The sequence below is a fragment of the Gadus morhua genome, chromosome 1 (assembly GCF_902167405.1).
Source record: "Gadus morhua chromosome 1, gadMor3.0, whole genome shotgun sequence".
Taxonomy (NCBI): Eukaryota; Metazoa; Chordata; class Actinopteri; order Gadiformes; family Gadidae; genus Gadus; species Gadus morhua.
The window spans coordinates 2,189,980-2,212,757 of record NC_044048.1 but is presented as its reverse complement, the minus strand read 5'-3'; the positions used below and the strand labels follow the sequence as shown (position 1 = coordinate 2,212,757).

At 43.8% G+C, this 22,778-nt stretch overlaps 1 protein-coding gene across 2 annotated transcripts in view; it reads left to right on the top strand.

Moving 5' to 3' along the window:
- The first annotated feature begins 2,337 nt into the window (after window positions 1-2,337).
- The window catches only part of aldh1l1 (aldehyde dehydrogenase 1 family, member L1), a 39,871-nt gene continuing 19,430 nt past the window's right edge, over window positions 2,338-22,778 (top strand). For both annotated transcript variants that reach the window (XM_030354782.1, XM_030354790.1), the window contains exons 1-9: window positions 2,338-2,493; window positions 3,102-3,243; window positions 6,055-6,289; window positions 6,375-6,540; window positions 14,777-14,878; window positions 21,140-21,229; window positions 21,390-21,527; window positions 21,916-22,041; window positions 22,451-22,542. In XM_030354782.1, coding sequence (XP_030210642.1) covers window positions 3,117-3,243; window positions 6,055-6,289; window positions 6,375-6,540; window positions 14,777-14,878; window positions 21,140-21,229; window positions 21,390-21,527; window positions 21,916-22,041; window positions 22,451-22,542 — 1,076 coding nt within the window. In that variant the 5' untranslated portion in view covers window positions 2,338-2,493; window positions 3,102-3,116. The remainder of the gene's footprint in view (window positions 2,494-3,101; window positions 3,244-6,054; window positions 6,290-6,374; window positions 6,541-14,776; window positions 14,879-21,139; window positions 21,230-21,389; window positions 21,528-21,915; window positions 22,042-22,450; window positions 22,543-22,778) is intronic.

Here is a 22,778-nt window from a genome sequence, read left to right as displayed (position 1 = left end):
TAGTTCTGTTTTGTGATGATTCAAACAACATTGTTTAATTCTAAATACGTGTCCAAAATATGTGAGAACAAAATCTTTTATAATGATACGATTAAAAGTGAAGAAGGAAGGAATGCGTCTGACAAGTTTATTCCATGTAGTAGTACTATATATATTAAGTTAACACTACTTTAAGTATGATTTATTTGTAGCTATTCATTCACGTAGTTTTACTCTGTGTGGCCCATGAACCCACAGTGGTTTTCCTTTTCGGCCCACTTGATAAGGACGTTGAATAGCCCTGGTTTAGACCTTCGACGGCAGCCCGGGAACTTGAATGTGTAACGTGGTACTGTAGCGCCTCCCTGTGGAGGGACAATCACCACAACTCCATAAGAGGGAAATAAAGAGCTGTATATAACATAATATTATATATATATATATATATATATATATATATATATATATATATATATATATATATATATATATATATATATACATAATATAACAATCACAGACACATGACAACAGTTTCAGGCGACAACCCAATATGGCCTGAGCAACTCCAACGTCTTTCACATTTTACATGATCCATTATTCATCTTTCTATGTACACACATAATATAGAAGCTCAAACACGGATGTATTTCCAACTCAAATATTACTTGACCAAGGTACACACACAAACACTCAAACGCGCACAGACACACACACACATGCATCCTCCCCCCTCCCCCCAAACACAAAAACACACACAACGAATTGATCATTAACTGAGCTACAAAACCGGTCCAAACCTGCTCCCTCAGACAAATTCCAGCATTGTGACCAAAGTTCTAAATAAGTTGATTTATTTTAGAACTTAAATGATTTTCAACATTTGCAGATTTATGAATACTGGAGCCTTCATTCCAATAGTCAAAGTCACTTTGAAAAAAATTGAAAAAGGTGTTTTTATGTCAACGTGTATTTTGTAGTTCGTTGCCGAATCTTTAGTCATTTGAGAGCAAACATCAGTAGTGAGAGACTGATACATACAGACCCTCACAACCCATTGACCCCCCTGACCTTCATCTTGCAACACTCATGTGGTTTAGTCTGTGTTTCATAACTATTCATCATATTTTACAGACGGAAGGTGTTGTCTGTGTAATAAAAAAAAGAAGGAGTTGTGTAATGTATTATGAGTTCCAGCAGTACAGCCATAGGGTGACTTGAGAAGAGGAGCTGTGTACCCTATAGTACGTAGGCATCAGCTGCCAGACTCATTAACCTGACCCCATCTTGGCAGGATGGCTGATAGAAATATACAAACGACTCATTTAAAAGATTATAATAGTTTACATTTCAGTTAACATCAATTGAGCAGTCGAAATTTACAGTCAAATATGAATGCATAAACATGTAGCATGAAAGAAAGTGCACATTTCATAACTTTTATATCTTTTATATTCATTCAGTAAGAATCTCCCTGACTCTGTTTAGTAATCCATTATTTTGGTCTTGTTCCACTGCAGACCAAAGAGTGGATTTTCCATTATACTATTCAGGACCATCATAAAAAGAATAAAAAACCTGAATAGAATCGCTCAACTTCAAGAAAAATGCGGTGAACAACTGTTGGTGTTTAAGCAGAAACTATGGTTAGATGAGCTCTAAATGGGACCTGGGCTCCACAGCCAATGTAAAGTATTAACTCCCCTTTAGAGCCAAACCTGAACAACGTGTGTTAGCTAAGGTACAGACAGTCCCTGTGTCCTATGGGGACGTGAACAAGACTTCAGGTCCCAAGGTCACCGCAGTTGTGTATGTGTGTGTGTGTGTGCGTGTGTGTGTGTGTGTGTGTGTGTGTGTGTGTGTGTGTGTGTGTGTGTGTGTCTGTGTGAGTGTGTGTTTGATGTCGGCCTCTTGTTTTTTAGATTTTCTTTTTTTTCTGTTTTGGATGGTATATTCCAATCAATATTGATGTAATGATGAAGTGCTACAATTACTTTTTTGTTGAATATATAGGATAACAATTCTGATAATCTGACCTTCCATGATGTTATTTAAAATTAAGATAAGATTAAAGATTTCAGCAAAGAGGTTTAAGCCTAAATCAGATGTGTGTGGATTGTGATCAGCACAGAAATCGTTTGCACAACAATTGGATAATCATCGTTTTTGCAAGACCACTCTAATCCTGGGAATTGCAGTGAAATCTGCTTATGACAAATGGTGCCCTTTTAAATAGGGCTGTCCTATAATAAACACAATTGAAATTGAAAAATTGCAGCCTTTGATTTGGTGCTTGTAATTTAGTGATCCTGTTAAATTGCCAGTGATAGGCTGATTCACTCCCGGACCCTCCCCTCCGTCCCATGAACCCATGACCTCTTGTTAGGTTATGCAGCGAATTGACTGTCAGGGGTGCAGCTCCTTCTTACTCGGTTACCGGAAAACAGAGCAGCCGTTGACACCGGGACTTCGGGGGGCTGAGACGCGGATTCATATCTGTTCAGCGCTGCAGGGGTGAGATCACTACGGTTGTTATGGGCACAATGCTTCTTTTCCACGTAGTTAGTTTAACTTTATAACTTGCATCATGAACACCCACTCGTTGGTTTGATCCATGAGGACGACGTTAAAGCCATCGCTATTATCGACGTCGATGGACTTTGAAAACACTGTAGACTTTAAATCACTTTGAGTAGTTTGTTTGTTTCAGCTGTGATAATGATCAATTATTGTAGATAAATTGTAGTACAGACTGAGAACCACACGGATCTGACGACTCTTTTAATTTGTGAATTGGTCTAGCGAAGTCAGGCTGGACGGCATGCACACCTTAAGCAACACTTTTGGGACAATAATTACCACTTTATCTATCTAGGTTAAACATAAAGGTATTAAACATGTACAGCATGCACTGTGCACCTGTCAGTGGCTGCAGCGGCTCAGAGACCTGATTGGTCGAACAGTAGGCATGACTGAGCTGTGCTGCGTGATTTGCTGCGGCTGGCTGCGGGGGTCGAGTTTATTGCTATTCCTTATCATTCATTGAGAAATTAATAATGAACGAAATAATTAGTAGAAATCCGCTGAGTAACAATAATTCATTAATTCATTATTTTCTTCAGGACATTAATTCCAACATGAGGATTGCTGTGATTGGCCAGAGCCTTTTTGGTCAGGAGGTCTACAAGGAGCTGAGGAAGGATGGCCACACAATCGTCGGCGTCTTCACCATCCCGGACAAGGACGGCAAGGCCGACCCACTGGGTGAGGACAGCTACAGGGGAACTCTCAAAGAACATGGTTTAAAAGAGGCAGTAAGCCCTGATAAACAGTGGAGAAACTCTTCAGGAAGCAGGGTTAAGAAGAGGCAGTGAACCTAAACAGCCTAGCATGGAGTTATCGCACTTCCCATGGGGCATCATAAACCACACATGGAATTACCTTCATTAAACCGTCAAGATTAAAGAGCTCACACCAATGCCACACACGTGAAACATTGGTCACTTTGTATTGCTGTTCTCTACGTTGTTATGGTTTATTTGGTGAATGAATGAAGGAGCTGAACTGAGACCATAACTTTATCAGCAACTGACCAACAGACCCCCAAGATAAGTCTTCTGTAAAACAAAATGCTTGTTGTCAAAGCAGCAGTCCTTTGTAATGTCTTCATCATAAAAGAGAGGCCTCAATACAATGTTATCTTCTGAGTTTTATCTCCAGTTTTAACAATGGGAACTATAATAGGGCCTATAATTAGACCTGATTTAAAACACTCGCATGCATGAAGGTTGACATGTGGCAAAGTGTTGGGCCAGGCTTCAGTCAAACTATTTATAGGCTGTTTATTATTTCAGACTGGGTCAACCTTACAAACCTGACCCTTTCGGTTGTATAAGTCAAACAGCAACACTGTTTGTCAATGGGCTCACATCCTTGTGTTTATTGTTTCTCAATAGTAATTACTCCAAGGCTGTAATTCCAATATTCAGCTGCGTTTAAATGTCCCCCCCCCCCCCCCCCAATATTATTATATATATATATTTTTTTCCTTTGACATTCACACCGCCATCCAAAAAAACCACCTCCGTCCGAAATAATCATTAGCAAATCTAATCATACCAAGGCCAAAATTACAATAATTCTTGGGGGGACAGTGGTGCAGTGTATTTGATATACTGTAAATTAGCCAATGTATGATGGATTTAAATAACCACCTAGAATTGTTGTCCCGCCTTCACATTTGCTTTAAGGTAGACCTCCGTTACTCACGCATTGCATTGTGATGGCAAGCTATATTGTGGCGCTGTTGGCTAAAGTGCCTGGCTGACAACCCAAACGCTCCCAGTCCGAAACCATCTGTGTATTTTTTTATTTGTAGAATAACGTGAATTACTAGTTGAGATTTGGTCCCCCCCAAAGTTGACTCCAGGTCTACAGCCTTGTTACCCTCAATCATTAAAGACGACGGTCAGTTCTGCTCTCATCATTAATCCAATAAATATCTTTATATGTTGTGTATTAACCATGGCTGGGTATGGCAGATCAATCACGGAAAATGATCACGGTAAGGTAAATATTTCGGATGTCTGTATATTTCATGGTATGACACTAGGAGGCGCTACACAGAAGGGAAACTGGATGCATGAAACATGTTTATATTTTTTAACAACGCTTGGTGCCTTTGCCTCTGATAAGGACCACCCTGTGTCAATGTTTAAACACGCATTACATCAAAACCTTCCTGCTACTACGACAACTGTAAGACGGAATCAGGTCATTGACTCCGGATGTTATTTTATTCCTTTTCTGCGGATCCATCTTCCAGATTAGTGCTTGTGTTCTTTTCTTCAGCACTGGTACTGCAGTGCGACTTCATTGAAATCTTACACAAAGTACCACCTCTGTGTTTCTAGTAAGGCCAGGCCGAGGTAGTCCTACAGCCATCCTGTCACTCAGCCCTGCTCAGACCCTGGCCCCCATCGCAGCAACGTCCTTTGTAACCCATCATTTTAGAGAAAAATCCCTCAAATCGACCACCGGAAGGTTGTTGTTCTCTATGTATCTATTTAGCTGCTTTCACACATACATGCAAGTCCTGCTTAGCCCGCTATTCTCCCGACGGGCTGTGTATGTGAACTACATATCCTGACATTGGTATCCTGGAAGCATCCTGAAAAAATACTACCCCTGAGGTAGTATTTTAGCCGGCGGAAATGTTAATTACCTTTTTATATGTGCATGAGCGGTAGAATGTCGGAATTTCACACAATTTGAGTCGGTGTGTTGATGACATTTCGTCTGCATTTGTCATTGAGTTGCACCCTTTTGCCTTTTGTTCGCTGAATGTTATTGAATTGTTGGCGCTGCATTTCAGAGTCATTCGTGGTGAACGCTAAATGATAGGTCTTATCGTAACCCTAAAAGTACAATAAATTACCATACATGAGATCAGCTTTTTTTTATTATTAAAAAAGCTGAACATTATTTGTTCCCCTCCTTCCACTCCCTGTTTTTCTCTTAAACACAGAAATGAACTATATTTGTCCCAGTGTTTGTTATGCGTGAAATTAAGCAAATAAATAGCGGCAACATTTAAGATGATCGTGATGAGTTCTGCCCATTTTGCAGCCGTGCTGTCTGCGGTCAAACCAAAACAAACTATAGTGACAGCGGCCATCCTTATCCCGCCTCTTGCGAACCTCGACCCTACGTCATATCCCGCTCCTTGCAAGCCCGCCCGCCCGCCCCCCTAAACCCCCGTTGATTCGACTGATGTCTGAGCGACACCGATGTCCGCATATCGGGTATCTGGTGTGAATGACCATCACAGTCGAACCTCCTGATATACAAATGCGGAGAAAAGACAGAGGGCATGTGGGAAAATGGCTTATCTATCTATTCTATGGCAGCTTTTGTCTCGTGGTGATTTTATCTCTTTGTTTTTACCTGTCTGATCTGAAGTCAGATGCCTTTTATTCAGCATGAGACCCAAGAGGTTGTTCATAAGGTAACCCTGTAATGTGTCTACATGATGTCCCCTTGCCTCTTAACCCTGTGATTATTCCCCTCCCACAGCCGTCGAGGCAGAGCGGGACAACGTGGCGGTCTTCAAGTTTCCCCGCTGGCGCCTGAAGGGCCAGGCGCTGCCTGAGGTGGTGGCCCAGTACAAGGCCACGGGCGCCGAGCTCAACGTGCTGCCCTTCTGCTCCCAGTTCATCCCCATGGAGGTTATCGACCACCCCCAGCACGGCTCCATCATCTACCACCCCTCGCTGCTGCCACGCCACCGGGGGGCCTCCGCCATCAACTGGTGAGCGGTGGGGTCTAAACTGTGTCACATGGTGGTTGGATGTCATGGTAACGGTCACATGTCTGCTGTCCGCCCCCCCCTCCAGGACCCTGATCCACGGGGACAAGAAGGGAGGGTTCACCGTGTTCTGGGCTGACGATGGACTGGACACCGGACCAATCCTGCTCCAGAGGGAGTGTGATGTAGAGGCCAACGACACCGTCAGCACCATCTACAAGAGGTTCCTGTTCCCTGAGGGGGTGAAGGGCACTGTGAGTCTGCTGATGGAGATCAGCCTGTTGGTTCTTCTTCTGCTGCTGCTGAGCCATATGGCGCTTTTCCACCGGTGGGTACGCTTCGGACCCAGAACGCCTCAGCCCAGTAGTGAGGGTGCTGCATATAGCCCAGCTCAGTTACGGCTCGCGTTTCCACCCGCCGACAGTACCCTTATGGTAGGGTGGGGTTTAAGCCGTATGGCAATAGCCGCGGCAGCTACGTAAACATCGTGACCTCGTAGCAGCCCCACACAGTGTAGACCAGAGCCTGCTACAGCCTGCTAATATATCCAAGGAAGAAGAAGAACGCACAAAATGAACAAAGAGCAACAATGTAGGACGTCCAAGAAGGACAGCAAACATTTTTTGCGCGACATATTCCTCAATAAACGAAGCTTTCGCCGTTGTCCAGAAATACCTCGCGGATAATGTGTTTGTTTGTTATTATCCCCCTGTCGCACGGAAGTGCGACTCTGTCGACCAATTAACGGATGGCGTGTGTAGCTCGAACTTGCCGGCATCCTTTCAGACGTCTCAGTACCCCAACGGAGGAGTACTGCGTGACGAGTACGGCTCAGTCTGGTTCAGGGCCCCTTTTGGGGGGGGGGGTGGAAACGCGACCCGTGCTTCACCTTTGCAGACTGAACCGACCCGCACCGTCCGGTTGAAATGCGCCATTAGAGTCCTGAACTCAGAAAAAATGATCTGATCTAGTCCGTTAGTCATCACGGACTATGGAGTATGTTTAATGTTCTTTAAATAATATAAGGAAAAAAAAAAAAAAACTGAGCACCAAAGTCCAAACGTTGTGCACAGAAACAAAATCAATGATGTCCTCATCAAACCAGGCAGGACACGCCTCCTGTTTCTCTAAATGTAGAAACAATTCCTTTTACTAATGAAACATTTTAAATACAAGGTTCACATGGAAAGACTGGATGATTCTGCAGTACCCCCCCCCACCAAAGCGCTAGGAATACGGTACAGCTCACCTCTGCATGAGAACAAAGAACCATTTCAGTTGGACCAGAGTAACTTTGTGCTACGCAGCACATGATCGAAGCGGCAGCATGGGGGGGCTAGCGGGGGCTTAGGCTGAGCCCCCTCTAAGCCCCCCTCCCAGAACCCCCATTCACCTCGGACGCTACATTAAAAATAATAATATAATATGTATATCTATATTTTACACAACAGGCAGATCGTTCTAGTTGTGCTTGCATTGTTGTAAAAGGCAACATTTAGTAAAGTGCATGGTAATCATGTAGTCTCGCTCACCAGCTTCCACAAAAGACTCAAGACTCACTTATTCAGAGTTCACCTAGACCCTGCATAGTCACCCCCTCCCATCCCTCTTACACACTTATTGTATGTCTTAATTAGTTATAGTACCTTAGGGGTGTAACGGTACACAAAAATCTCGGGTCGGTACGTACCTCGGTTTTGAGGTCACGGTTCGGTTCATTTTTGGTACAGTAAGAAATCAAAATGCTAAATATAAATGTGCTTCATAACATGTGCTTCAAGTTGTTCATAACACATTTTTGTGCTTTTTACAATAGGAACATTAGACAATACAAAGCTAGAATTCTGCTCAAAAATATAAAGATTCTGAAATGTAGGAATAAAAATCATAACATTGGCTCAGACTGTTTTTTTTAAAAAATATATTATCTAATGTGCAACAATTAGATTGCACACACCCCCCCCCCCCCAATCTTTACCCCTGATGACTTACACCCAATCGTTTGCCAGAAAAATCTCCTTATCCACATTATCTGCAGGATAATAATACCCAAAATTTGAGTGTACATACGATGTACCCTACATGTTACTCTCGTATACCACAATGCAATGCGGTCGTGTTTTTCCGGAGGAGAAGAAGATGCTGAATAACCGCGAAAACTAATATATTTAATGATGGAGCTGTCACGTTAAAATTGTACCGGGGGGCGAAAATTGTACCGGCCTACGTCATCGTTTGTTTACATCCTGACAACCTGCCCGGCAACAGACGACGCGATGCAGAAAACATGTTTCCAAACGACGAAATAACATAATACAGATAGCGGATCGCTATCTGTATTATGATAGATAGGGATAACACTTGTTTTTACTTTATATTTGTATTGTATTTAATTGTTTAATCGAAACAATAAAAATCTGCCCGCGAAACGGACGATCGCGTCAAATGACAAATGTTTTGCCCGCGAAACGGGCGATCGCGTCAAATGACGTAGGAGGGTTCTTGAAACATAATACAGATAACGGATCGCTAGATAACACTAGTTTTTACTTTATATTTGTATTGTATTGAATTTTTTAATCGAATTTAGCTAGTAAACTGAGTGTTTTAAGCAGGTTTCATAGTCTAGAATGTTCAAGAACCTTCCTACGTGATTTGACGCGTCATTTGACGCGATCGCCCGTTTTGCGGGCAATTTTTTTTTTTTGTTTCGATTAAACAATTAAATACAATACAAATATAAAGTAAAAACAAGTGTTATCGCTATCTATCATAATACAGATAGCGATCCGCTATCTGTATTATGTTATTTCGTCGTTTGGAAACATGTTTTCTGCATCGCGTCGTCTGTTGCCGGGCAGGTTGTCAGGTTGTCAGGATGTAAACAAACGATGACGTAGGCCGGTACAATTTTCGCCCCCGGTACAATTTTAACGTGACGTTAAACGTGCCCCCGGTACAATTTTAACGTGACAGAGCCTCCGACTTTCGTTTAGAAATGTCAACAATTTATTTGGGATTTAACATAGAATATTTAACACTCAAAATGAATTTAATAAAAACTTCAACAAGGAAATGTAACATTCATCATCAATAAAACCTCCAGCTTTCCTCGTGAGTGCCCGGTTTGTTTACTTGATGTGGGCGCCTCGGTCTGCGTCACACAAATACCCGGCGCATTTACTGACGCAAATGACGTTTAGAAATGTTCAGCGTAGTGTCCGAATTCTCGTTTGTTTGTTCCCTAAATAGTGCACTATACACACATGGGGGACTCGAGTCACATGACTTGACTCGAGTCAGACTCGATCGCAAATTTGAGGACTTGAGACTTGCTTGACTAACACTGATAAAAGACTCGACTTGACTTTGACTTGGTCTTCATGACTTGAGACTTGACTTAGACTTGAGACAGATGACTCGAAATGACTTTTCTAAAGTTAGATTATAGGTTGGATATGTGATTTGCGATACGCCAGCAGATTTTGAAAAGACGCAACTCAAATGGTCCTACCCCCTCTCCTTCAACGCTGACTCTGACTCCACCCATTCCAAGTACATGGACGCGCAATCACACAAGAGCGCGAACACAGATGCGCGAGAGTGGGCCAGGGCAGGCTAGCTAGGTTGGAGTTTAGGGTTGTATTCTAGCGCTAGGTCCAAATGCGGATTAGCTAGTAAACTAGCTCCAGTAGCTACCGCAGGATAACAACAAACAGAAGCTTGCTCTGGCACGAGGTCACGCGCAGGGGGAGGGGGAGTGCAGTACGACCGTTTGATTGACGTACTTACTGTCCAATGCCACTCGGTGTTTCTGAAAATCATTGGCTGGAGTTTTTCTAGCCCTGCCCGTTCCACTGATGATTGACTTGTTTAATTTTCATGTCAGTACGCTACTTCTAACTCAGTGGTTTTAAGCGTCTTTTTGTTCAAGGTGGAGGTACGAGTTATAGCAGTCCCTGCATCAAGTGCACCTCTTGAACGCGTGTTCAGCCATGGTGGGGTGATAATGTGACCGCATCATTCAGAACTCATTGACAAAGTAGCCTACTGTCAAATTATTTCTTTGCAAATGCAATGCATTGTAAGTCAATGTATGTTGCGAGGCAGCAAGATTGCTACCAGCTTTCAGGCTTGTGTATTACTATTTCCCCTTCCTACAGTATGTGTATATGATATTACTTTTGAAATAATCTTTTTTTCATGTCTGATGCCATGTGTTGCAAATAATATTCTACAACATGTAGGGAGATTGAGTGATTGACTTGAACTGTTGTCGTATACAGCTACCTAGAGGTTATATTTGATTCTGTTCATAGGTTGGAGGTAATGATCATAAAAAACATTTTCAAACTATGCACATAATGGTTTTGGAATGTTTTGAATAGTTTGAGTTATTGTTATCGTTAAGACATTGTTATTGTTAATGTTGAAATAATACTCAACTTATGAACCACTCTCTTTACCGATTTTTAAATGTGGAAACTGGGTTAGATCATCAGATCTTTGTATGACTTGACTTGTGACTTGCTTGACCTGAGCAATGACTTGACTTGTGACTTGCTTGATTCTCACCACAGTGACTTGGGTCTTGCTTGAGACTTGAAGGTTATGACTTGAGACTTGCTTGTGACTTGCACATGAATGACTTACCCCCACCTCCACTATATCACTATATAGGGAATAGTGAGTGACACGGCTACGGTGTGCGCAACTGTGCATGTGCGGCCGCGGGACTCTCTAAATCGACGCCACTTCGACCTGGGCGGGACTTTACGTCCTACGTCACTCGCTATGGGTGTGCATGTGTGCGCATAGCCGTCACTCGCGATGGGTGTGCATGTGAGAAAGGTTTTGGCTTTAGTGTCTATGGGTCGGTAATAACGGTTCTGATGATTTTTCTGATGGAAAAGTGGTCTTTTATTTCCATAATCTTTGTTCAGTGAACGCATAAACCCGTTTGTTAGTTAGCAGTTAAACAAAATGCGATCTCTTTGTTTACAGTTACCAACGACCAACTGATGATTGGGGGTTCGATTCCCCAGTGATGCAAGGTTTTTTCTTTCATTTTGGACTGCACACACATCGCGAGTGACGGATACTCGCACAATGTACACACATCACTGTCTTTACAATTTCTAGGCAACCGAAGTTTAAAGATTGTCAAGTGGTTAACTCTTGAATCGCATGTACTAAGACCTGATGGGTTAGTGGTCAGAGAACAACTCATTAACGCGGGGATAAGGGGTTTGATTCCTTAATGAAGCTAGCTTTTTTCTTTCATATTCGACTTGATTTTTCTATGCCATTTTGCGTAGCTTGTAGTTTATGATGAAGAAATGTTACTGGGGTTAAGGTTAGGGTAACGCTAAGGGTAAGACACAAAGTGTTTTTGAGACACAATATTTCTTACAATAACAAAGTCCAAAGTTTTGATGACTCCAGTAGGAAACTTAAGATACCTAGAAATGCTTGAGTGCTCACAAAACATCAACAAGTCAGCAGTGTGGTACAGGGTGATCATTTCTGATATACAGTACAAAAGCAGTAAGACACAAAGTGTTTTTGCAACACAATATTTCTTACAATAATAAAGTCCAAAGTTTTGATGACTCCACTAGGAAACTTAAGACACCTAGAGAAATGCGTGAGTGCTCACAAAACATCAACAAGTCAGTAGTGTGGTACAGGGTGATCATTTCTGATATACAGTACAAAAGCTGAAACTATTAGCCAGGAGTGGGAAAGATGCAGACGTGGGAAGCAATAAGACGCACCAACACAAAGTTGCCTGTTGCAAAATGGTTCAGAGTTTAATGGAAATAGTTAGGGTTAGCTGGTATGGCGTTATCTGGTATGGCTATAGTCTAATGTTAGCTCAGTTCGTGTTTCGTCATGTTAATCGCTAGTAATAGTAAGTCATTTGTAGAAATATAGCCTATCATCACAGACTGTAGGAATGTCACCCACCCTCCATCGCGTACGACACTGACGCTCGTAATCTGTAGTGCAAGGGAGTTCGTGCACAGATCCCTGAGACAAACGGCTACGCGCACACATGCAAACCCATAGCGAGTGACGTAGGACGTAAAGTCCCGCCCAGGTCGAAGTGGCGTCGATTTAGGCCCCGTCCACACAAAGCCGAAACGGGCGAAACCGTCACGGTTTCGATCTATCCGGTTTCGAAGTATCTCCGTAAAGACGAAGCCAAGCGAAACCGGATAGATCTGTAGAAACGCTGTAGTAAACATTCCAGGCCCATAAGGGGCGCTGCTTCTGGTACACAAATCCAGAAGAAGAAGAGGCGAGCATGCGCATAAAGGCTGCCCCCCGAACCACTAACAACACAAAAAAACAGCTCTTCTACGATGGCGAACTAGATTCTCAATAAATAATGGCTTAGCAACCCAACAAGGGAGATGATATGCTGCAGAACGATTACAAGCTTGTAGTCCTCCATCATCTTTTTTGTTGTGATTTCTGAGACTCCGCGGGCTTAAGAGCCATTGGCTAGGAGGTCGAGGGGTGGGGCGATGACGTCATGGTTTGCGGTTTCAGGCGGTTTCAGGCGTCCACACTAGAGATGCGCGGTTGGCGGTTGCAACCGCGGACTCCGCGGTTAAACCGCGGATCGGGCGGGTGACGTGACAAAAAATAATATTTTAATTAAATTCGGGCGGTTGGCGGTTTAACCAACGAAATTCAAAAATATATACACATTGTTAAATGCCTCTCGCGCGCGCACACACACACACACACACACACACACACACACACACACACACACACACACACACACACACACACACACACACACACACACACACACACACACACACACACACACACTAACGGAAGCAAAAAAGTTTAAATTAAGTGACGATCCGTCCCATGTCGCGTCTCCACAAACCTGCAAGTTATGAGACAGCTGTCAGTATTGGAAGAAGCTTTAACGTCTCGTAGATGAAACTGCCTGGGTTATTTTGTTTCGTATAAGTTATATTTTAAAACAGCCAGTCATTGTAGCCTACCACTCGTGGAATATGGAATTTCAAAGAGATGATGGAGTGATTTGACTCAGTCAAATCACTCCATCATCTCAAAAAAGAAGTGACATCAGGCATTGGCAGCGCGAGATGTGCAGAACAAGTTAAACTTCTAGCTCAGTAACATCAACACCTAAGAAAGAAGGTAAGAAAAATTTTCGGAAAACTTTGATTTGCAAGGCAAGCAGGCAAGTGTTGGGCTTGTTACAGTAGCCTATATAGCCTTCAATGCGGTGAAATTTCGGAATTAATAGGCTCGAGTCTGCGTTTCCTTAAAAGGCTATCTTTCATTTTGCAAAACAAACAACACAGTAGGCTATATTACCATATTAAAATGGTGTACCAAATTGCGTTTTATTACAATGATAAAAAAGTGTAGGCCTACTAGCCTATGGTAAGGTCAGGTTTGCCGATGTGCTTGGCTATTTTAAAGTTTCTCCCTGTGCATCGATCGGAGACAGACGTCACTTCACTGATAATATTCTGGGGATAGGCTACAACATAGCCAATAGGCTTTCATACTAGGGACTTTATCCTTTAAATATCTTTGCGGCATTGGATCAGTCTCCTTTCAAGAACAGGCAAGAACTTTCTAGCCTCGCGTCAGCAGCGCATATACCTAAAAACAACAGGCAGATGGCGGGCGGGTGCGGTTTTGAAAATTGGTAAAAAAAATTGTTGCGGATGGATGGCGGGCGGATCAAGCGTTTTGTGATGCGGTTGCGGATGAAATAATAGCCCATCCGCGCATCTCTAGTCCACACGAAACCAAAACGAAGCCGGATAGATTTGAAACCACCTCCGAGGGTGGTTTCAGAAGTTTGCGGTTTCGGTCAGCGGATTCGCCGGCTTCGTGTGGACGGAAGGCCGAACCGTACAAGACCTTTGCGGTTTCGCTATGAAATCGGCTTCGTGTGGACGGGGCCTTAGAGAGTCCCGTGCGGCCGCAGCATGTTCCACACATGCGGTCCTCTACTTAATATGTCCGTATGGAAACTCGTTCGGTACGCCTCCGCACCGAACCGAGCACCCTGTACCGAAACTGTTCAATACAAATACATGTACTGTTACACCCCTAGTACTTAGTTGTGTAGCATCTTATCCTAGCTCTCTTTGTTGCATACAGGCAATGGGTTAACCTAGTGATTTGAGTGATGTTCATAGAACATCTTTACTGTACCGACAGCGATATATTGTTTCACAAATGTAGCCTACTTATTGTAAGTCGCTTTGGATAAAAGCGTCTGCTAAATGCCAGAGATGTAAATGAAATGTAAATGTGGCCTATAAGCCGGGGCTCATTGAATCTCGTTTTTCTCTACAAGTATGGGTCAAAATGTATGAACACCTGCTAAAAAGAAATTCAGCCCCCCCCCGCAGAATTATTTTGCGCCGCTACGACCTAGTCGCTGAGCCGTAACAGGGCAGTTTGTCCCGCTGGCAGGTGGATGCGGTCCGCCTGATAGCGGAAGGGAAGGCTCCGAGGATCACCCAGCCCACAGAGGGCGCCACCTACGAGTGCATCCAAAAGAAGGACAACTCGCAGGTAACCCAACACTGGAGGAGTGAAAACGCCAATACAGCGTTAAAATTAGATAGACACACATCATGAATCATGAACCCTTGAGAAGCTTATCTTTAGTTTTTCTGTTCTTTGCATTCAACCACTGCCCGGCCAGACAAAGCTCCACACATCCACACACACCTTGCCTAGACTATTATGGTCACGATCATATAAGTCATGTTTAAAGCAAAACCAACAAACCAAAGATCATTTGATACACGTTGGTGATATTATGGATGCCCTCTCCAAAAAATACTTTGATGAAATTCCATGTTTGTGATCCCCCCGGCTAGGACTACCCCCTAAGTTTGAATGAAATCTGCACCCTTGTGTGCAGAGAATACAATGTAGCTGTATGGCTATGGAGGTAGATTTGTGTCTTTATTATGCAATCAAAAATAATAGATTTGAGAGCAAAACTATCGACACTGCAATCAAAAAATGTTTTATTGCAAGATAAATTAATGTGATTAAAAAAATATTAATGGGAATCCAGAAGTTTTGTTTGCAAACCCAAAAGTTTTGTTTGCAAATCCAAAAGTTTTGTTTGCGAATCCAAAAGTTTTGTTTGCGAATCAAAAAGCTTTGTTTGCGAATCCTAAAGTTTAGCTTGCGAATCCAAAAGCTTTGCTTGCTGTTGAGCTGAATCTCGTGGGCGGGACCTACACCGAAAGATGTAAGACACGTCTCTATTGGCCAGTCTCGATCGGAGTGACAGCTTGGCAACATCCGAAAAGCCGCTGCCCCCCGACCGCCTCCAGAAGCAGATTGTCGGCCTGACGGACAGGGTGTTCGTTTGTGCCTCTCAATCCGCGGCGGCGGTCAACAACATCGCCCTGCTCTCCTCTGCCATGGTCTCCTTGTCGGCTGACAGGGAGGCCTACGGGATATTCAGGGCGCGCAAGCGCGCGCACGGGACAAGCTCATAAGGCGAAGCCTAGACGGCGTAGCCTGCATGAAATAGAACTCCCTCTCTCGTTACTAACTGTGGATGTTGCCAAGCTGTCACTCCGATCGAGACTGGCCAATAGAGACGTGTCTTACATCTTTCGGCGTAGGTCCCGCCCACGAGATTCAGCTCAACGGCAAGCAAAGCTTTTGGATTCGCAAGCAAAACTTCAGGATTCGCAAGCAAAGCTTTTTGATTCGCAAACAAAACTTTTGGATTCGCAAACAAAACTTTTGGATTTGCAAACAAAACTTTTGGGTTTGCAAACAAAACTTTTGGATTCCCATTAATATTTTTTTTATCACATTAATTTATCTTGCAATAAAACATTTTTTGATTGCAGTGTCGATAGTTTTGCTCTCAAATCAATTTTTTGATTGCAGTGTGGAAAGTTTTGCTCTCAAACCTATTTTTTGATTGCAGTGTGGAAAGTTTTGCTCTCAAACCTATTTTTGATTGCATAATAAAGACACAAATCTACCTCCATATATGGCTGGTGTTCGAGATACAGCACAGAGCTTCTTACCGCGGAGAACGCACGTCGGCTTCGGGGAAGAACAAAGGCGGCGGCCTCTGTGTTTACATAAACAGAAGGTTTTCGGACTTTCAGGTGGTGGAGAAACATTGTTCAGTGCAGACCATTTTATATACCGAGGGACTTCAGTGCACGACGCTGAAGTTGGCATCCGATTCGCAGCGTCCGATTCGGCAATTGCTGGTCCACCTTAAAACGGTCGTGATAATCTTCAAATCGGTCCTGATTGAAAACCACTACACCTAGACTCTTCATATCTGGACTAAATTATCACAGTGAGGCTATACATTATGTAAAACATAGGTTCCGATTTGTGAAACCTTTACCCTAATTGTGAAAATGCAATAAAGGCACATATTAATGCTTTTTAGGGGTCCAGACCGCATTAGAACTGATCCTGATTGAAAACCACTACACCTAGACTCTTCAAATCTGGACTAAATTATCACAGTGAGGCTATACATTATGTAAAACATAGTTTCAGATTTGTGAAACCTTTACCCTATTTGTGAAAATGCAATACAGGCTCATTTTAATGCTTTTTAGGGGCCTGACTGCATTAGAACTGATCCTTATTGAAAACCACTACACCTAGACTCTTCAAATCTGGACTAAATGATCACAGTGAGGCTATACATTATGTAAAACATAGTTTCAGATTTGTGAAACCTTTTTTTTCTTTTTGCATTTTCACAAATAGAAAAAAGGTTTCACAAATCTGAAACTATGTTTTCATAATGTATAGCCTCACTGTGATCATTTAGTCCAGATTTGAAGAGTCTAGGTGTAGTGGTTTTCAATCAGGACCCGTTCTAATGCAGTCTGGACCCTTAAAAAGTATTAAAATGAGCCTGTATTGCATTTTCACAAATGGGGTAAAGGTTTCACAAATCTGAAACTATGTTTTATATAATGTATAGCCTCACTGTAATCATTTAGTCCAGATTTGAAGAGTCTAGGTTTAGTGGTTTTAAATCAGGTTCAGTTCTAATGCAGTCAGGCCCCTAAAAAGCATTAAAATGAGCCTGTATTGCATTTTCACAAATAGAAAAAAGGTTTCACAAATCTGAAACTATGTTTTACATAATGTATAGCCTCACTGTGATAATTTAGTCCAGATATGAAGAGTCTAGGTGTAGTGGTTTTCAATCAGGACCAGTTCTAATGCAGTCTGGACCCCTAAAAAGCATTAAAATGAGCCTTTATTGCGTTTTTCACAAATAGGGTAAAGGTTTCACAAATCTGAAACTATGTTTTATATAATGTATAGCCTCACTGTGATAATTTAGTCCAGATTTGAAGAGTCTAGGTGTAGTGGTTTTCAATAAGGATCAGTTCTAATGCGGTCTGGACCCCTAAAAAGCATTAAAATGTGCCTTTATTGCATTTTCACAAATAGGGTAAAGGTTTCACAAATCTGAAACTATGTTTTACATAATGTATAGCCTCACTGTGATAATTTAGTCCAGATTTGAAGAGTCTAGGTGTAGTGGTTTTCAATCAGGACCGATCTGAAGATTATCACGACCGTTTTAAGGTGGACCAGCAATTGCCGAATCGGACGCTGCGAATCGGATGCGAACTTCAGCGTCGTCTTCAGTGCCGTGTTTATTCTGGCTGTTTACATCGCGCCGCGGGCGGACCGGACTGCAGCGCTCGGACTACTGCAAGACACCATCAGCAAACACGTGACTACATACCCGGACACTGTTTGTTGTGGCAGGGGATTTTAACCACTGCAACCTTCGGACTGTCCTCCCCAAGTACCACCAGCACGTGAGCTTCCCGACGAGGGAAAACAACATTCTGGACCACATCTACAGCAACGTGAAGGGCGCCTACAAGGCTGCCCCCCGCCCCCACTTCGGACAGTCCGACCACATCTCTGTGTTCCTCTACCCATCTTACAGGCAGCTCCTCAAACAGGCCCCTCCAGTAATTAAAATTGTTAAAGTATGGAACGAAGAGACTGATCCTGTGCTGCAGGACTGCTTTAACAGTACTGACTGGGATGTGTTTAAGACTGCTGCTGTGAGAGAGGACTGTACTGTGGACTTGGAGGAATATGCTACATGCTATAACTTGCTACATCAGCACATGCATAGACAACATTGTCCCCACCAAGTGCTGCAAAACATACCCAAACCAAAAAACCTGGATTAACTGTGATGTACGGTCCATGCTGCGTGCCCGCTCCACTGCATTTGCCTCTGGTGACACTGAAGGCTACAAAAAGGCCAGATATGACCTACGTAGATCCATCCGAGAAGCCAAGAGACGGGACAGAGTGAAGCTTGAGGGATACTACACCACCGCGGATCCACGGCGCATGTGGCAGGGCCTGCAACACATCACAGACTACCAGCAGCGGAGCAGGGGGGTCACAACCAGCCAAAGCAAACTGCCAGATGACCTGAATGAGTTCAACGCTCGCTTCGACGACCTCAACACCAACAGAGGGATTCTACCAACCGGTGACATCAGCTGAGGTGTGCAGGGCGCTCCCGGGCCGTGCACTGAGGGTCTGTTCAGCGGAGCTGGCTGAGGTGCTAACAGATATTTACAATCTGTTCCTCTCACAATCTTCTGTTCCCACCTGCTTCAAGACCACCACCATTGTGCCCCTCCCTAAGAAAAACACCATAACCTGCTTAAATGACTAACTACCGCCCCATCACACTCAGTGTTTTGAGAGGATAATCATGTCCCACATTAAAAAGACCATCCCGGACACCCTGGATCCCCTACAATTTGAGTACCGTCAGAACCGGTCCACTGACGACGCAGTAACACCGCCATCCACACAGCTCTCACCCATCTAGAGAACAAGGACACGTGTGTTCGAATGCTGTTTATCGACTACAGCTCAGCATTCAACACAGTCCTCCCAACCGGACTGGCTGAGAAGCTCCTCATCCTCGGACTGACACCTTCCCTCTGCAGCTGGGTTCTGGATTTCCTCACAGACAGACCCCAGACAGTCAGAGTTGGTACCCGGACATCAGGCCCAAGGACGGTGAGCACAGGGACCCCCCAGGGCTGTGTGCTGAGTCCTCTGCTGTACACCCTCTTCACCTACGACTGTGCCTCCACCCAGCGCAACACCACCATCATCAAGTTTGCGGATGACACAACAGTCATCGGACTGATCACTGGTGGGGTGGAGACAGACTACAGGGAGGAGGTGGCTCAGCTGGTGTCCTGGTGCCACACAAATAATCTCTCCTTAAACACTGAGAAGACTAAGGAGTTGATTATCGACCCGAGGAAGAGGAGAGACCAGCACAGTCCATTGCACATCGTCGAGACTCGGGTAGAGTGGGTGAAAACCTTTTCAATTCCTCGGCACCCACATCAGCGAGGACCTCTCCTGGTCTCACAACACCCAGCACATTGCCAAGAAGTCTCAGCAGCAGCTTAAGAAAGCTGAGGAAATTTGGACTGTCCACCAAACTCCTCAGCAACTTCTTCAGGTGTACAGTGGAGAGCCTCCTGCCCAACTCCATCACAGTGTGGTTTGGGAACTGTACAGGAAAGGAAGGCTCTCCAACGTAGGATTAAAACTGCACAATACATCTGTGGAGCAGCCTTCCCATCACTTCAGGATATTTAATAATAATAATAATACATTTAATTTAGAGGCGCCATTCAAGACACCCAAGGTCACCTTACAGAGCATATGGTCATCATAAATCGTTTAAAAAAAAACAAGACATTGTGGCAAAAATAAAAAAATAAATAAACATAAAAAATAAAAAATAAATAAAACAAAAACAAGACAAAACAAAACAAACAAACATTCAAAACAGTGATCAGTTAGACATTGTGTGCGAGTTTGAACAGGTGAGTTGTGACTTGAAGGTTGTAATGGTCTCTGATAGGTTTATGTGTGGGGGGAGGGAGTTCCAGAGCCTGGGTGCTGAACAGCTGAATGACCGGGCACCCATTGTAGTGAGTCGTGATGTGGGGATACATAGTAGTCCAGCAGAGGTTGAGCGGAGGGAGCGGGAGGGAGTGTATTCTTGGAGGAGGTCGCAGAGGTAACTGGGGGCTAGATTGTGGAGAGCTTTGTAGGTGACACTCATTTACATTTACACATCATAGATACATTTACAACACTCACAAAGGTCACAAAGAGGGCACACAGCATCACCAAGGACACTACATACCCCCAACACACACTGTTCACACTGCTACCATCTGGCAGACGCTATAGGAGCGTGAAAGCCAGAACAACCAGACTTAAGAACAGTTTTTATCCACAGGCTGCTGAATGACTATCAAACACTGATGACAACTTTGTATTTGCACTATATTCAATACTGTGAACTATATTTATTTTCAACTGTGAACTACATTTGCATTATGTACTATCTAAGAATAATATTCAATATCCAATGTATATATTCAAACTTCTTATATTTCAATTTCTTTCAGTGCCTTGTGCTGTATGCAAACAATGCACATGCTAAACAGCACCTTATATTTAACTGTTGTTGTTTTAACTTAATTCTGCTCTTTGTACAGATTTACTTTATTTTAAGTACATTTTTTGTGAAGGGAACTTGCAAATTAAGAATTTCATTGCCCGGTGCAAACTATGTTTCCATTGTGTATATGACAATAAACATGATGTATCTTGTATCTTACGTTGAGAATAATACGGGCAGGCAACGCTGCCATTTGTTTGACTTTCAAGTTCCCATTGAATAAGACTGATGGCTGACTGACCACTTGACACTGGTTTGTCTTGTATTAGATCGACTGGAACCAGCCGGCGGAGGCGGTCCATAACTGGATCAGAGGAAATGACAAGGTCCCTGGGGCCTGGGCCACGGTGGACGGACAGGTGGGGAGAGCAGCGTTCTCACCAGATGTTTTGTTCCATATAAACCTAACCCTAACCCTCACTAGATGGTATAGTCAATTTATTCAATTGTTAGGACAAATGACATAGAAGGAAGTCTCATTGGAAACAAAAGCTAACTCTTTGGTTCTCCTGCCACTAGAGAGTAACGTTCTTCGGTTCCTCTCTGGTGGCCAGCGGTGCGTTGCCCAAGGGACAGCCTCTGGAGATAGAGGGGGCTAGTCGCCCGGGCATCGTCACCAAGGCAGGCCTGATGCTCTTTGGCAACGATGGGAAGGCTGTAAGTCACACACACAACGCATATGCACACGTATTGTGCACTCATGCACACACACTCAAGCACACACCCATTTGACGTGTGATCAATCTGTTTCCATAGCTACTACTGTACACATTACATTGACTCCGCTTTGAAAGGTTTGGGCCTTTGCTATGAAAGGTATTGGGGGCCAGTATTGGCGGGGGTCATATTGGGGCCAGTGATGAACCACTCCCGGCAATGTTACTGATTTCCTTCACAAGACAGCCACACCGGCACTGATCTGGTCAAATTGCCAGTGCAGATTTCAAAGAATTACAAGCCCTGTTCCAACTCACACCAAGCAGGAGATGTTCTGTGAGTTTTCTGGGTAAGGGGGCTCATGTCTGTCTCTCCTCTCTCCCTGCAGCTGCTGGTGAAGAACCTTCAGATGGCGGAGGGGAAGATGATCCCGGCGGGGCAGTACTTCAGCTCAGGGAGCAGCGCTGCTGTGGAGCTCACTGTGGAGGAGCGGGCCTTCGCGCTGCAGATGAGGGTAGGCCACTGTCGTCTCCTCCTGGTCGTCAGAGGGGTCCGCAGTGTGCCCTGATTTACAACAGAGCCGTATTTGAAAAGATTTGTTTGGAGATGTGAACATGTTCAAACTGTGAGAATGTTAGGGCATTGGCCTGATCAGAGATGTACTCTTCATTTCAACAGCGTGAATGTAGTGCAGTTCATACGTGTGTACGTAAATACGTACGCATGTGCATACAGACAGACGGAAATACATACATACAGTTTGTTAGGTTTAGACAGTTTGTGTCATTATGACCAGAAAATGTATTTAAGAAATTAGTATTTCTTCAGCTTCTGGTGTTGCATGTGCAAATAAAGTAGTTTGTAAAATAAGTAAGACTTTATGAGAACAATGCTACATAATGCTATATTTTTCTTATCGGCAGGCTGTGTGGCAGAGCATCCTGACCAACGTGGCTGAGATCCAGGACTCCACGGACTTCTTCAAGTCCGGGGCGGCGTCCATGGATGTTGTCAGGTTACCGTGGGAGGGCAGGGAGGTTGCGGTCACGTTGAGCCTGGAACTCACCGAGAGGCCATGCTAACCTTCCAGAGAGGTTGTGTGTATCTGTGATCAGGCGTGAGAAGCTAACGCAGACAGCCGTCCTCCCCTGGGGCTGATGACGTCTGCTCCTCTAGTGTCCCTCCTATCCTAAAGGGAACTACAACCCAAACACTGATGTGTTGGCTGAGATCATCATCCAACAGTTGGCA